Below are 17,500 nucleotides of genomic sequence, written 5' to 3' on the forward strand. Positions count from 1 at the left end.
TGCCACCTACTGATATGGAAGAGTATTACACTGTTACTCTGCCGAGCTCTAGACAGCACCGACACTCAACAACAACACATCATTTGCAGACTATAATTACTGTTTTGCAAAAAATATGTTTAACCCAAATAGGTGAAATTAGATCATCTCCCACGGCACACCAGACTGTATCTCACGGCACACTACTGCTATATACAGTCAGAAATAATATCAAATATGTGTTTCCAAGACATTGCACAGATTCCAATGAAAATGTTGTTTTAATGTATTTTTTTACAAAACCAATAAATATATCTACCGTATTTTTAGGACTATAAAGCGCTCTTAAAATCCTTTCATGTTCTCAAAACTTGACAATGCGCCTTATAACCCGGTTTGCCTAATGTACGGCATAATTCTGGTTGTGAATACCGACCTCGAAGCAATTTTATTTGGTACATGGTGTAATGATAAGTGTGACCAGTAGATGGCAGTTTTTCTCTATCTTCTTGTTATGGGACATTCATCCTCCGTTGTTGCCATTTCTAATATAAAGTAGTGTCAAGTTCTTACTTATATCTGTCAGTAGACTAGCTATCAAAGCGCTAAAAACTATAGTGAGTTTACCCTCGGAACTTTAGTTATTAGAGAGTTCCGGACGGACGTTTTTTTTCACGGGACACATTTCCGGCGTTGTTGTTGCACTAGTGAGCCACGGATGAGAAGATGCTGCTCTGTTATTGATTGAAGTAAAGTCTGAATGTCATTAAAACAGTTAGCCCCATCTTTTGACACTTCTTCCACTCCCGCACTACGGCAAATTTTCAGTACTTATGCAGATCTCAAATACACATCAGCAGGTACCAGAAGATAAGAAAAGTTGGTTTTGCATAATATTGCGAAACAAAACGCCAGATAATATGTCTGCTAATGGATGCCATTTTGCGGTCCTTATACACACACGGTATTGGGGCGGTATAGCTCGGTTGGTAGAGTGGCCGTGCCAGAAACTTGAGGGTTGCAGGTTCGATCCCCGCTTCCGCCATCCTAGTCACTGCCGTTGTGTCCTTGGGCAAGACACTTTACCCACCTGCTCCCAGTGCCACCACACTGGTTTAAATGTAACTTAGATATTGGGTTTCACTATGTAAAGCGCTTTGAGTCACTTGAGAAAAAGCGCTATATAAATGTAATTCACTTCACTTCACACCATAGTAATACTTGCATCTCTGACTACGGTAGCCGTAATAGGCCGACAATCCATCAAGCGGTGCGGCTTCAATGTCGTACTAAAACATTTTGACAGATTTTTGAGTGCCGTGTGTAATGTTCTTTATTTTCAATGCAACATTTAAAGTTTCGGTGTTGTTTACTGGCGTCATATTGCAGTCTACGCGTATCTCTTATGTGTGACTGCCATCTACTGGTCACACTTATCATTGCACCATGTACCAAATAAAATAGCTTCGAGGTCGGTAAGCACAACCAGAATTATTCCGTACATTAGGCGCACCGGGTTAAAAGGCGCACTGTCGATTTTTGAGAAAATTAAAGGATTTTAAATGCGCCTTATAGTCCGAAAAAAAGTGCCAGTGTTGTAAGCGTTAGAGGGGCCCTTTTAGATGTAACTATTCTATTATACAAATCTTTTGTGTGAACATATTTGGGTGTGGATCATTTTATTTGGATATATACAGTATGGGAAAACTTGCTTCCGGAATGTATTATCGATGCCACCACTGCTTGCATAAGGCCCCTAAAAAACAAACCAGTAGGAAAACGGCGCCCGTTCCCCACAATGCCATCCATCCATCCATTTTCTACCGCTTATTCCCTTCGGGGTCGCGGGGGGCGCTGGAGCCTATCTCAGCTACAATCGGGCGGAAGGTGGGGTACACCCTGGACAAGTCGCGCCCTCATCGCAGGGCCAACACAGATAGACAGACAACATTCACACTCACATTCACACACTAGGGCCAATTTAGTGTTGCCAATCAACCTATCCCCAGGTGCATGAGATCCCGAGCCCGTGATTGAACCCAGGACTACTCAGGACCTTTGTATTGTGAGGCAGATGCACTAACCCCTCTCCCACCGTGCTGCCCGTTCCCCACAATGGACACCCCCAATACCTTGCTGTGCTTGTATAGTGACCTGCAGACATTTTAATAACGATACACGGTCTGTTCAAGAGAGCAAAAGACTTGACAAATCGAATTAGGTTATTAAGACGGCTGTAAGGAAGTGTATGTACACAAAGTAATCCAAGGTTTATAAGTACATGACTGTAATTGAAGTCATGAGTGTTGCAGCAATGTGGCTCAGTCATGTCTGAGGGGGTTAATTGACCACGTCAATATTTTGATTGATGGATTCTTTGGGAAACACAAAAAAGAACTTAACAAACCCTAAGTCCATGTTCAAGGAAAGGATGGCTGTTTCCAAATAAACCATGAGCATAAGTGCTTAGAAAACAAGGAAGATTCTGTCCATCTAGCACAATCTTGAAATCACTATTTCAAAAGAGGATTTGTGTCAAGATATTCAAGAAAGGAGAAAAACAAAGGTGTAGAAGTCATTGAAGGAAGAAGTTGAAGGTGAAATGTCTTGGATGTTGTCAAGAACCACATGTGGAAGGACATTTACGTCTTTACCCGACAGACCACCCATGTATATGTCCCTAATTGAATTTGGAGCACATACGTTGTTTAAACTTTCCAAAATTGAATTTAGGAAATCCAACAGAACACACATCCAAAGAAACTCTGCCAAATTTGAAAAGGATGATATGTTTCTCTGTGGAGATACATTCGTCACCAATTTGGTTTTGGTCCAACTAAAGACTGCATGAATAACTCCCAGTCATAAAAGAAAAGCAACCCTGAATCAAGAAGCTTCTAATAATAATCAATTCAGAGAGCATAGCCAATCACTGAAATTATCTGTGAACCTATTGAAGTATCTTATTGACTGACAGTAAGAACCATCAGTAAGAACATGACATGACTTTTTAAGGAACAAGGTTAATGTTCTACTCATATAAAAGACATTCAAGTTTTTGATTGATTGATTGAGACTTTTATTAGTAGATTGCACAGTACAGTACATATTCCGTACAATTGACCACTAAATGGTAACACCCGAATAAGTTTTTCAACTTGTTTAAGTCGGGGTCCACGTTAATCAATTCATGGTAACTGTACCGCAGTTTTCGTCAGTAATCTTTTCCAATATGGTCTGACGAAAACCAAAAAAGCCATTTTTCCCTACAGAAATGATAACGTAAATCCAATGAATCACAAATATTACCACAAAACTTGAAAAAAATTAATGGAATACCGCATTTTCCGAACCATAAGGCGCACCGGATTATAAGGCGCACTGCCGATTAGCGGGTCTATTCAGATCTATTTTCATTCATAAAGTGCACCGGATTATAAGGCGCATTAAAGGGCTCATATTATTTTTTTCTAAATGTAAAACACTTCCTTGTGGTCTACATAACATGTAATGTCAGAGTTTGTAGGTGACGAACCCCAAGATGCAGAGAAGGCGGAAGGCATTGTGCGGGAAAACATGATTTAATGTTCATAAAATAAAGGAAAAAACACAAACCAGGAACTAGGAACAGGAAACAGGATGCCAGGAAAACAGGAACTGGAAGACGAGGAACAAAAAGACAGCAAGCTACAAACATCTACAATAAATAGCTTACCGCTACCGTTTACAGCTACACTGGCATTGACAAGTAGGAATGACAATAATCCAGCACTGACTGGAGGAGAAGGCAGGTTTAAATAGCAGCTGGCTGATTGACACCAGGTGTGGCCAGGTGCCAATCAGCCACAGCTGAGGGGACACAGCACTCAGGGAGACAAGTAGGAAATAACCAAAATAAGAGCGCCGACAGGAAATAAAGACAAACAGAGGAAAAACTCAAAACATAACTAAACTGTCAGTGACAAACCTGACATGTAATGGTTGTTCTTTGGTCAAAATGTTGCATAGATGATGTTTTACAGACCATCTTCAAGCCGCTTTCTGACAGTTGCTTCAGGATACGCCGTTTTGTGGGCGGTCTTATTTACGTGGCTCACTTTCGACAGCGTCTTCTCCCTGTCATCTTTGTTGTAGCGGTGTAGCATGCAAGGACGGGTGTGGAAGAAGTGTCAAAAGATGGAGCTAACTGTTTATGACATTCAGACTTTACTTCAATCAATAACGGAGCAGCATCTCATCTGCCGGAAATGTATCCCGTGAAAAACCGTCCGACCGGAACTCTCTAATAACCAAAGTTCCTTGGGTGAATTATGTAAAGTCACTACACCGGTATGTTTTTGTGCTTTCATGGCAGATACAAGTAATAACTTTACACTACTTTATATTAAAAATGGCAACAGCGGAGGATGAATGTCCCATAACAAGAAGATAGAGAAAAAGAAGAAGCTTATCGACTACGGTGTCGGCACAGACTACAAAGGCGGGCGGGCGCAATTTTTCAGGACTTATGCAGATCCCAAATACACATCAGCAGGTACCGGAAGTTAAGAAAAGTTGCTTTTGCATAATATTGCGAAACAAAATGCCTTATATATATAATATTTATTATTATATATACACAGGTAAAAGCCAGTAAATTAGAATATTTTGAAAAACTTGATTTATTTCAGTAATTGCATTCAAAAGGTGTAACTTGTACATTATATTTATTCATTGCACACAGACTGATGCATTCAAATGTTTATTTCATTTAATTTTGATGATTTGAAGTGGCAACAAATGAAAATCCAAAATTCCGTGTGTCACAAAATTAGAATATTACTTAAGGCTAATACAAAAAAAGGATTTTTAGAAATGTTGGCCAACTGAAAAGTATGAAAATGAAAAATATGAGCATGTACAATACTCAATACTTGGTTGGAGCTCCTTTTGCCTCAATTACTGCGTTAATGCGGCGTGGCATGGAGTCGATGAGTTTCTGGCACTGCTCAGGTGTTATGAGAGCCCAGGTTGCTCTGATAGTGGCCTTCAACTCTTCTGCGTTTTTGGGTCTGGCATTCTGCATCTTCCTTTTCACAATAACCCACAGATTTTCTATGGGGCTAAGGTCAGGGGAGTTGGCGGGCCAATTTAGAACAGAAATACCATGGTCCGTAAACCAGGCACGGGTAGATTTTGCGCTGTGTGCAGGCGCCAAGTCCTGTTGGAACTTGAAATCTCCATCTCCATAGAGCAGGTCAGCAGCAGGAAGCATGAAGTGCTCTAAAACTTGCTGGTAGACGGCTGCGTTGACCCTGGATCTCAGGAAACAGAGTGGACCGACACCAGCAGATGACATGGCACCCCAAACCATCACTGATGGTGGAAACTTTACACTAGACTTCAGGCAACGTGGATCCTGTGCCTCTCCTGTCTTCCTCCAGACTCTGGGACCTCGATTTCCAAAGGAAATGCAACATTTGCATGGTTGGGTGATGGTTTGGGGTGCCATGTCATCTGCTGGTTACACCTTTTGAATGCAATTACTGAAATAAATCAAGTTTTTCAAAATATTCTAATTTACTGGCTTTTACCTGTATATTTATTCCATAACTGGAGTTGAAGTTGTTCTCGTATTTTTGGAAAACCTTGCATCACAACAAAATTAGGCATAATAATGTGTTAATTCCACGACTGTATATATCAGAATCGGTTGAAATCGGAATCGGTAATTAAGAGTTGGACAATATCGGAATATCGGATATCGGCAAAAAAGCTAATGAAAGTTCCTTGGGTGAATAATGTAAACTCACTACACCGGTATGTTTTAGCGCTTTCATGGCGAGTTTACTGACAGATATAAGTAAGAACTTTACACTACTTTATATTAGAAATGGCAACAGCAAAGGATGAATGTCCCATAACAAGAAGATAAAGAAAAAGAAGAAGCAGCTTATCGACTACGCCGTCGGCACGGACTACAAAGGTAGATGCGCGCAATCAGCAGGTACCAGAAGGTGAGAAAAGTTTCTTTTGCATAATATTGCCAAACAAAACCTTATACACACATCATAATAATACTCGTATGTTGAAGCACAGTACAATCCATCAAGCGGTGCGGCTTCATAGCTTACCGAAGTCGTACTAAAACATTTTGATTTATTTTTCAGCGCCGTGTATAATGTTCTATAATTTCAATGGAACATATAAAATGTTGGTGGTGTTTATTTGAGTCATATTGCCATCATATTGCAGTCTACATGTATCTCTCATGTTTGACTGCCATCTACTGGTCACACTTATCATTACACCATGTACCAAATAAAATAGCTTCGAGGTCCGTAAGCAAAACCAGAATTATTCCGTACATTAGGCGCATTGGGTTATAAGGCGCACTGTCGAGCTTATAGTCCTGAAAATACGGTATCTGTAAAAGGTGATAATCCCACTCTTTTATGCACATTTAGTCACATTATGTAAATGGCCTCAAAAAAAATGTCAAAGCGCTAGTTTGTCTTAACCAAGCTCTAACCACAAGGATATTATAGATACTGTAGCAAGTAGCGCTTTGTGATGGGATTATATGAGGCCAATTAGGGAGAGAGTGATGGGTATGCTAACCGGATTCCTCTGAGATCAGTCAACCCCGAGTCTAAACTGCCTTGGGCAATGTTGCGCTTACTTTCTTTTGTCAGCATGCTAGAGGATTAGACTCCACATCAATCACACACCTTTCATGACAGGGGGAATGAGTCTGCCCTTCGGCTTACAATAATGACAGGAAACAACAGTGGAAAGTTTAAAAGCAATGCAAAGGTAAATATTTGACAGTTAAAGCACATGTTTGCAAACAAAGTGTCATCTGGGATAATTTTGTTCCTCAATCAGGCGACATGCCTGCAGCAAAGCAAGGCAAGTTTATTTATAGAGCACAATTCTACACCTGCTCAGTGGCCTAGTGGTTAGAGTGTCCGCCCTGAGATCGGTAGGTCGTGAGTTCAAACCCCGACTATAAGACTATACAAATGGGACCCATTACCTCCCTGCTTGGCACTCAGCATCAAAGGTTGGAATTGGGGGTTAAATCACCAAAACATGATTCCCGGGCACGGCACCGCTGCTGCCCACTGCTCCCCTCACCTCCCAGGGGGTGAACAAAGGGATGGGTTAAATGCAGAGGACAAATTTCACCAACTGTGTGACAATCATTGGTACTTTAACTTTAACAATTCAGACGCAGGGCAATTCAAAGTGCTTTACAGAAAATTAAAAAAATAGATTAAAAAATAAAAATATAAAATAAAAAAAAAGATCATAATTTAAGTTAAAAATCATAAAATATATTCATTAGAAAAGGAATCATGATTAAAGTTTAAATCAAACATGGTATATAAAATAGGTATATAAAATATGTTCATTTGTCATATGCACAGAAATTTTTAAGCCTGGATTTGAACATTACCAACGTTAAGTTAAAGTACCAATGATTGTCACACACACACTAAGTGTGGTGAAATCTGTCCTCTGCATTTGACCCATCCCCTTGTTCACCCCCTGGGAGGTGAGGGGAGCAGTGGACAGCAGCGGTGACGCGCCCGGGAATTATTTTTTGGGTGATTTAACCCCCAATTCCAACCCTTGATGCTGAGTGCCAAGCAGGGAGGTAATGGCTCCCATTTTTATAGTCTTTGGTATGACTCGGCCGGGGTTTGAACTCACAACCTACCGATCTTAGGGCGGACACTCTAACCACTAGGCCACTGACATTGAGTCCTGTCTCACGTCCTCTGATTTTAAGTCTCATCAATGACAAATGCATGTGTGAATATTACAAGAGATGTCAATGTTTGTAATGGTAAATGGGTTATACTTGTATAGCGCTTTTCTACCTTTAAGGTACTCAAAGCGCTTTGACACTATTTCCACATTCACCCATTCACACACTGATGGCGGGAGCTGCCATGCAAGGCTCAACCATGACCCATCAGGAGCAAGGGTGAAGTGTCTTGCTCAAGGACACAACGGACGCGATTAGGTTGTTAGAAGCTGGGGATCGAACCAGGAACCCTCAGGTTGCTGGCACGGCCACTCTCCCAACTGTGCCACGCCGTCCCCATTTGTGATGCGGATTCAAGCTAAATCAATTGAATCCACAAAGATTCACACCGAGTGTAAGTTTCCTCTCTGTGTTTGTAAAAGGCCATGCTATTAATCTGTCGTACAGCGGGAATACAGTAAATGAAAGGCCAGTCATGTCTTACAAAGAAAACCTTTTTAAGAATTAAGTAAACATTTGCTACATTTTTGGCCAGAATGATTGTTTGGAACTGGGGTTTTGTTTAAGTTCAAGGGACTTGTGGATAATTCAACTCTGATACTAGTGTATAGGAATATTGACCACACTGCATGGGTCGGGCCTGGGAAATTATTTTGACTCGGGGGGGGGGGGGCAAACTTAGAGAAAAAAATGTGTCTATTTTTAGGAACACTAATACAAAACCTCACAAAGAATGCAAAAAATTTTATGGACAGACTGCCTTAAAAAACGGAATGGACTTTTACATTTTTTTAAACTGAATGAGACACCCAGAATGTACATGAACATAAAGAATGTGGGATTTACAATATTAACTATGAAGGATAAAACACTGAATATTGACAACATATGAACGTCTCGATTAACATATTTTACAATCAAGCGAAACGCAACAAAAATGCAACAAACACAGCAAAATATGAACGCGAAGGGTAAAAAAATCTGATATATCACTAAGCTTTAGAACTTTGTTGTAAAAAATCTCTTTCCGCGTCTGTCCCTGACACCCGCATTTCAGGCTGGCCGCTCTGGAAACACTCTGTGGAAACGCTCCCCACCCACACTGCTTGGTGCCTCGTCTGAGCTGCTGTGACTTAGATTACCATAGTAACTAATAAGATTACCATAGTAACTACTATATCATGCAAAAGCACAGATTCCAACCATTGAAATACTTTGTATAGTTCAAGACCTATGGTCATTTGAAAACATCACTGCACATCACAATGGCAGCTACACTTTCCATCTTAAAGATCTAAAAAAATTTTGGGGGAAAGTCCGACGGGCCAGATTGAAAATCTTAACGGGCCGCATTAATTTTCCCAGGTCTGGCATGGGGTCCTGGTCAGAGAACACAAAATCATCAGCTGGACTCGTCAGATTGAATTTTTCACGCTGAAGTATACACACAGTGCAGTGCTTTAGGTTGATATCTGTAATAGGCAAGTACAAACATGTATTATTCTGTCATGTAATTTTTACATTTGGAGAGTGAACTGCCTTGGGGCAGAGTGAACTGTATATGAGGTGTCAGTACATGATGTTTAAGGACGTAAGATTGAATGTGTTTAATATCTATGCAAATAGACACACATTGTATCTCATTTAGGTTACGGAAGAAGAGGTACCAGGAACCAGACAAAGAGAGAGTGGACAGGTGTGTGTGTGTGTGTGTGTGTGTGTTCCTGTTCTTGTATTTATTCCCTTCTTGAGACATCAACAAGGAAAAGTAGCTTCCATATGAGAACCGGTGAACAATAAATCATGGTCCCAATACGGAAAACCATTGCATCTAATAGAGAATGTCTCATTTGCACCCTTGATCTAAAAAAACAACAACTCCTTTTTAAGGTGTGGCGGTGCACCACAACCAATAAAATCTGGGGGAAACCCTGGTCAGTGTTTGTGTGTGCGGCTTCATATGAAGAGGGGACAGTACAGTTCTTGTTGTTTTGACTTTGTTTTTAAGTAGATAGATGATCCTTCATCCCCTTGTTATGTTTGTTTGATAATCAACAGCATAATGCTTTATAATGTGTTCAAATAGTACAAACCTTTACTTAAAGGGGAACATTATCACAATTTCAGAATTGTTAAAACCATTAAAAATCAGTTCCCAGTGGCTTATTATATTTTTCGAAGTTTTTTTCAAAATTTTACCCATCACGCAATATCCCTAAAAAAAGCTTCAAAGTGCCTGATTTTAACCACCCGTCCATTTTCCTGTGACATCACATAGTGAAGCCAACACAAACAAACATGGCGGAAAGAACAGCAAGCTATAGCGACATTAGCTCGGATTCAGACTCGGATTTCAGCGGCTTAAGCGATTCAACAGATTACGAATGTATTGAAACGGATGGTTGTAGTGTGGAGGCAGGTAGCGAAAACGAAATTGAAGAAGAAACTGAAGCTATTGAGCCATATCGGTTTGAACCGTATGCAAGCGAAACCAACGAAAACGACACGACAGCCAGCGACACGGGAGAAAGCGAGGACGAATTCGGCGATTGCCTTCTAACCAACGATTGGTATGTGTTTGTTTGGCATTAAAGGAAACTAACAACTATGAACTAGGTTTACAGCATATGAAATACATTTGGCAACAACATGCACTTTGAGAGTGCAGACAGCCCAATTTTCATCAATTAATATATTCTGCAGACATACCCTCATGTCAGCAGGCCAGAGAAGCTAGGGTCGATATTCTTCTCTTGATCATCTTGGGACGGTGTGAGCCAAGACATCCAGGGGGGTTTAGCCCGTTCGTCTGCGGGAACAAACTGCCGCCATTGCTTGCCGTGCTACCGAGGGCCTTTGTCCCTGAATTGCTCACACACTCCGGCAGATTCAATGGGGGTCTGGCGGCAGATTTCTTTGACTTTATCGTTGGAAATGCATCTGCTTTGAGTGTCGCAGGATATCCACACATTCTTGCCATCTCTGTCGTAGCATAGCTTTCGTCGGTAAAGTGTGCGGAACGAACGTCCAATTTCTTGCCACTTTCGCATCTTTGGTCCACTGGTGCAACTTGAATCCGTCCCTGTTCGTGTTGTTACACCCTCCGACAACACACCGACGAGGCATGATGTCTCCAAGGTACGGAAAACAGTCGAAAAAACGGAAAATAACAGAGCTGTTTTGACCCGGTGTTTGAGAAAATGGCGGATTGCTTCTCGATGCGACGTCACGTTGTGACGTCATCACTCCGAGAGCGAATATTAGAAAGGCGTTTAATTCGCCAAAATTCACCCATTTAGAGTTCGGAAATCGGTTAAAAAAATATATGGTCTTTTTTCTGCAACATCAAGGTATATATTGACGCTTACATAGGTCTGGTGATAATGTTCCCCTTTAAATATGGACTTTTGTCAAGGCTGGTAGCCATTATTCATGAGTACTTTATTTCTTATGGATACATTTGCGTCAATATGTAAACTTTTCAATTAACAAACCCTGTTCAAGAACCAAATCGAGTTCGTAAATTGAGGCCCCACTGTAATTATCAGTGTTTCCCCGACCCCTTGTACTGTATTAACCCCCTGCTGCTCTCGGTATCACGTGCCAAAGAACAATTGCATTGTTTCTATGGCCCATCTTACATTGATTCTGAAGACTAATTCGGAATCTCTCAGAACTCGTGAAGGCTGGAGGTTTTTCTGTCCTCTTTTAAACTATGACCGATCTCGCCAAGAAGAGTGAACCAACAAATTGAAGAATTTAAGGTAAGAAATGAACAATTTTAGACGTACGTGAAAAAGACAAGAGGGACCTGACTCAAAGAGGTGGTTCAGGTAAAAATCAGCAGCTAATAGGAACTCCGAGGACCACTCCAAGGGCTAGGGTTCATGTCTATTTCAGTTGGCTCAGTCATAAGTATTTCAACATGGTTGCTAATGCAAAAAGATCAAAAAGCTCCAGTAGTAAAAATAAACTGTGACTTTCTATATTTTCCAATGCAGATACTTGACATGTGGGAGTGATTGCAAGCAAATGCTACCACATGTTATATATATGATATATCGGATAGTGGAAAAAACCAGGAGCTGTTTTTAGCAACTTACCGTAGAAATACAAACATAGTATTGCCTGAAATGCAGAGTCTATAACCATGAATGTACAGTAGGTCATTCCAAACCTACTATGCAATTCCAAAGTTGTGCTTTGCAGACATGTAGGACAAGGGCGTTGAAAGCATAGACGTGTAAAGTATGTGATGCGAGCCATGAATTGTACATAACATATTTGAACAAACAACCGTAGACATTCATTAACCACCATCAAAATATTATCCTAACTTAATTGACCTTGTTTTTACCTCTTTATATTGTGTTTATGTTCCTTGTGTTACTGGCATTCCTTGTAGGAAGGATTTTTAGGTTTCTTTACTGTACCTATGACTTTGAACGCTATCTTATCCTGTCTTATTTAAAATAGCAAAACACACTTTTTTTTTTTACGTAACTTACAATGTACCGTATTTTCCGGACTATAAGGCGCACTTAAAATAATTTTTTCCCCCCTCAAAACTCGACAGTGCGCCTTATAACCCGGTGCGCCTAATGTAAGGAATAATTCTGGTTTTGCTTACCGGCCTCAAAGCTATTTTATTTGGTACATGGTGTAATGATAAGTGTGACCAGTAGATGGTAGTCAAACATAAGAGAAATGTGTAGACTGCAATATAATGGCAGTCACACACAAGAGATACGTGTAGACTGCAATATGACTCAAGTAAACAGTACCAACAATTTATATGTTCCATTGAAAATATAGAACATTACACACGGCGCTCAAAAATCTATCAAAATGTTTTAGTATGACTTTGGTAAGCTATGAAGCCGCACCGCTTGATGGATTGTACTGTGCTTCAACATACGGGTATTATTATGGTGTGTGTATAAGGTAAGACATTATCTGGCATTTTGTTTCGCAATATTATGCAAAAGTAACTTTTCTTACCTTCTGGTACCTGCTGATCTGTGTTTGGGCTCTGCATAAGTCCTGAAAAATTGCGCGAGTCCGCCTTTGTCCGCCGATAAGCTTCTTCTTTTTCTCTATTGTCTTGTTATGGGACATTCATCCTCCACTGTTGCCATTTCTAATATAAAGGAGTGAAAAGTTCTTACTTATATCTGCCATGAAAGCGCTAAAACATACCGGTGTAGTGAGTTTACATTATTCACCCAAGGAACTTTAGTTATTAGAGAGTTCCGGTCGGACGGTTTTTCACGGGACGCATTTCCGGCGAAATCAATATTTTGACCAAAGAACCACCATTACATGTTATGTAGACCACAAGGAAATGTTTTCAATTTAGAATTTTTTTTTTATATGACTCCTTTAATGCGCCCTATAATCCGGTGCGCCCGCTGCCTTGTGGTACTTTTGGGAGAAGGAAAGGCTATGGGAGTAAACCCAGACAGAAAATCAGGAGTGGAGCCCCTGAGGCGGCTGGGTGTCATTGCTGACCCCCTGCCGGCAGCTCCTGCAGCCAAGCCGATGCCAGACGTATTGCCTTGCTTTCCTCTGGGCCACATCGACACGGCCGAGAGGGGGATCTTGATGACTGGGCAACCCAGGATCTCCATATTTTCTGCCCAGACATGCGCCACGGAGAGGTCACTCCAGCCTCCCCCCTAAAGGGAGGAAACAACACGGTAGCTGGCAGTCCTAAGCTCCACCCAATTGGCGCCAGCTACGACGGTGGGAGGAAGAACTCCCCCAGGCGCAACCCATCGACACTACTGACGGACGGATGCCTATGATGATGAATCCGGTGCGCCTTATGTATGGCAAAAAAAATCGAAAATAGACCATTCATTGGCAGTCTGCCCTATGGTCCGAAAAATATGGCATATCATTTTCCTTTAGACGTTTTTCCTTAAACCAGTCTAGGACACCTGTGTTGACATACCTGCCAACTACTCCGGTTTTCCCGTAATTAGTACGGTTTTCATCAACCTATTCCGGGTTACGGTTGCAGTGATAAAAAATACGGTTTTTCATTAATTTAAATTTATTTATTTTTTTTAAGTTTTATTCACGAAATCGCGTAACAACAATGACAATCGACACTGCTTCCCGTAACTTCCTATCGAGCCATTCCGAATGCCATGCGCGAGGCTATTTATAGCACCGCTGCCAAGCACGAGGCACCTGTTGCCATTGTTTCCAAATGAGCGAACGATCATGGAATCAGCCGGAGACAAATCGCAAACGAGTCTTAAACCGGAAAGAAAACTGCAGTCATTCCGTGAAGAATATTCAAAAGGCTATCCGGGAATAATTATCCGTTCCAAAAAGGGTGAAAACTACGCGAATTGCACCTTGTGCAGACAAGACTTTTCGATCGGACACGGAGGAATTAGCGATGTAAAAGACTACGTTGGGACAAAAAAACACAAGTCTAATGCCGTTGCTAGCGATACAATTTGGATTTTAGCCACAAAAAGGTATTGACACCAATGTTATCTATTGGAATTGTTTAGTACTCTTATACTGTTAAAAGTGTTTATACTATTTATGCTTTCAAGTCCAAGTTGAAGAAATCTTGTTAAATGTTGACAGCATAACTACCAAAATACAGAAGTATGTCCTTAATATTTTTGCAGTGCTATTTCTGTTGAAAAGTTAAAATGATTACATTAGAGATGTGATGTGCCACTTTTCAAGTGTCTGATGGCTTAAATTAATTTTCATTAATTTTTCATATTTTGAATTCTTTTGAAAGGCTTACAAAAAAACTACATTTGAATTGTAATTCCATGCTATTGACAGGACTATTAATTTGAATGAAGTTAGCTTACCATGTTTACAGTATGATAATTGTGATAGAAATGTGAATTTTAGGCACAGAATATTTTTTTACAATTGAACAAGGCAGTAGATTATACAAGCTTGGACAGAAAGTTAATAATGACACCATTTTTTTTTTTAATGGAATTGTTTAGTACTGTTTTACCATTTGTTTACTGTAAAAAAATGTATACGGTTTATACTTTCAATTAACAAATTGAAGTCTTGTGAAAGGTTGACAGGATAACTGGCATTAACTGTCAAAATAATTTCAAACTATTGAAGTTAGCTTACAGAATAAACATGTCAATCAACCCATATGATTTTTGCTGTAATATTTTTGTTTTGAAAAGTCACTGTGACTGATAGAAAAGTGATGGTTTTAGCAACATTTTAACCTGTCTGAATGCTAATAATCATTTTGCGTCGGCCTGAACCCCCCACCAGGACTTTGTCCTGGACCTACGGGGCCTGCGGCCCCTGGACCCTGGCTACTAGGTTTTTCTGATTTCAAAAGTTGGCAGGTATGTGTTGATATAATTGCTCGTCTACTATATGAATAAGCACATCCACATAAAAAGAAAAATACCAGCTGAAAACTCAATACAACCAATTTCAGGAAAAGAGAAGACAATTCAAGCAAGAATCTAAAATGTCAAACGTGAACTATCCAAGACCAGAATAATTTCACTAGCAAGACCAGTTTTACATCTACAGCAACCACCAAAGTCTAACCTTTTACTTCCACACCAAGATCACCCATGTAGAAATTGTAAATGCAGATTGAAAAAATATCCTTTTCGTGAATTTTGAAATATTACAACTATTGTTTGAAGAATACAAGCAGTCAGGTACATCCCCGGTATAGCAAAGACGCTTACACAAGCATCAACCACTTTTTCCACCCACCGTTTTCTCAAAACACACCTAAATGTGATTAGGACTTACCTAAAAGGCCTCCCAGCAGGCGGACTGAGGTGGACCGCTGGACCATACTCTTGGTTTTAATTCCTCAGCTCCAGAGTGATTGAAAGAGTATGTGTGCAGGTCTATTTATGGCATATATATACAGAAGACGCACTATCACGGGGCGAGGCGTGCACACTGCGACAACACAAGTTTATGCAAGCCTTTGGTGAAAGTGTACTGTACGTTCAACGTGCCAAACATGGATGAGCAGATGTCAAGTCTTCATTGCAATCCTGGATCATTCCGGCAGCCACGAGGCATTTTGTTTGACTCTTGTACTTCCTTTGTTGTGGACAATATGATCTGAAAAGGAGAAAGGACAGGTAATTAGGAACCGACAATAAGGAACACATCGCATTGAATTAATGCTGATACTGTAAACTGATCGGTATCGATTCAGTTTCACGTCTCTACACTCCAAAGGTTTAGCCCAGAATAATCGGAACATTTGATGATAACATGTACAGTATTCTGCAGTATTGTAGCTTATCATGCTATATTTATGCTATAGAAGTGACCTAACTCTGCTGCAACAGTAATGTTAAGAAAGGTCTCTGTTACTGTATATACTAGGGTTGTCTCGATACCGGTACCAATATGTATTTCGATACTTTGATACTGTTCTAAATAAAGGGCACCACAAAAAAATGCCATTATTGGCTTTATTTTAACAAAAAATCTTAGGGTACATTAAATATATGTTTATTATTGCAATCGCAGAACAATTTTGTCCTTAAATAAAGTAGTGAACATACTAGACCAGTGGTTCTCAAATGGGGGTACGCGTACCCCTGGGGGTACTTGAAGGTATGCCAAGGGGTACGTGAGATTTTTTTTTAATATTCTAAAAATAGCAACAATTCAAAAATCCTTTAAAAATATATTTATTGAATAATACTTCAACAAAATATGAATGTAAGTTCGTAAACTCAGTGAAGCACAAGCTCAGGTTTCTCACTAAAATGTCTGTCAAAAAGAACTGTGAAAAGAAATGCAACAATGCAATATTCAGTGTTGACAGCTAGTTTTTTTGTGGACATGTTCCATAAATATTGATGTAAAATATTTCTTTTTTTGTGTAGAAATGTTTAGAATTAAATTCATGAATCCAGATGGATCTCTATTATGATCCCCGAAGAGGGCACTTTAAGTTGATGATTACTTCTATGTGTAGAAATCTTTATTTAAAATTGAATCACTTGTTTATTTTTCAACAAGTTTTTAGGTATTTTTATATCTTTTTTTCCAAATAGTTCAAGAAAGACCACCACAAATGAGCAGTATTTTGCACTGTTATACAATTTAATAAATCAGAAACTGATGACATAGTGCTGTATTTTACTTCTTTATCTCTCTTTTTTTCAACCAAAAATGCTTTGCTCTGATTAGGGGGTACTTGAATTAAAAAAATGTTCACAGGGGGTACATCACTGAAAAAAGGTTGAGAACCACTATACTAGACAACTTGTCTTTTAGTAGTAAGTAAACAAAGGCTCCTAATTAGTCTGCTGACATGTGCAGTAACATATTGTGTCATTTTTCATTCTATTATTTTGTCAACATTATAAAGGACAAGCTGTAAAAAATGATTATTAATCTACTTGTTCATTTACTGTTAATATCTGGTTAATTTCCATTTCAACATGTTCTATCTAAAATGTAATAATCACTTATTCTTCTGTTGTTTGGATACTTTACATTAGTTTTGGATGATACCACAAATTTAGGTACCGATCCGATACCAAGTAGTTACAGGGTCATTCATTGGTCATAATTTAAGTTATCATGTGTCCAGGGATTTTGTGACGATAAAACATATTGATGTAATCATAGTAGTATCGACTAGATACGCTCTTGTACTTGGTATCATTACAGTGGATGTCAGGTGTAGATCCACCCATGACGTTTGTTTACATTGTGACGCCGGTGAGCTATTGTATCCTCCTACGGTGTGTAGTG

General features: G+C 39.8%; 1 protein-coding gene across 1 annotated transcript in view; it reads right to left on the minus strand.

Moving 5' to 3' along the window:
- The window catches only part of il34 (interleukin 34), a 132,475-nt gene that overhangs the window by 65,629 nt on the left and 49,346 nt on the right, over positions 1-17,500 (minus strand). The window contains exon 2 of the mRNA XM_061969325.1: positions 15,521-15,844. Within this exon, the coding sequence (XP_061825309.1) occupies positions 15,521-15,566 (46 nt within the window). The 5' untranslated portion in view covers positions 15,567-15,844. The remainder of the gene's footprint in view (positions 1-15,520; positions 15,845-17,500) is intronic.

Source organism: Nerophis lumbriciformis, linkage group LG10 (genome assembly GCF_033978685.3).
Source record: "Nerophis lumbriciformis linkage group LG10, RoL_Nlum_v2.1, whole genome shotgun sequence".
Classification (NCBI taxonomy): Eukaryota; Metazoa; Chordata; class Actinopteri; order Syngnathiformes; family Syngnathidae; genus Nerophis; species Nerophis lumbriciformis.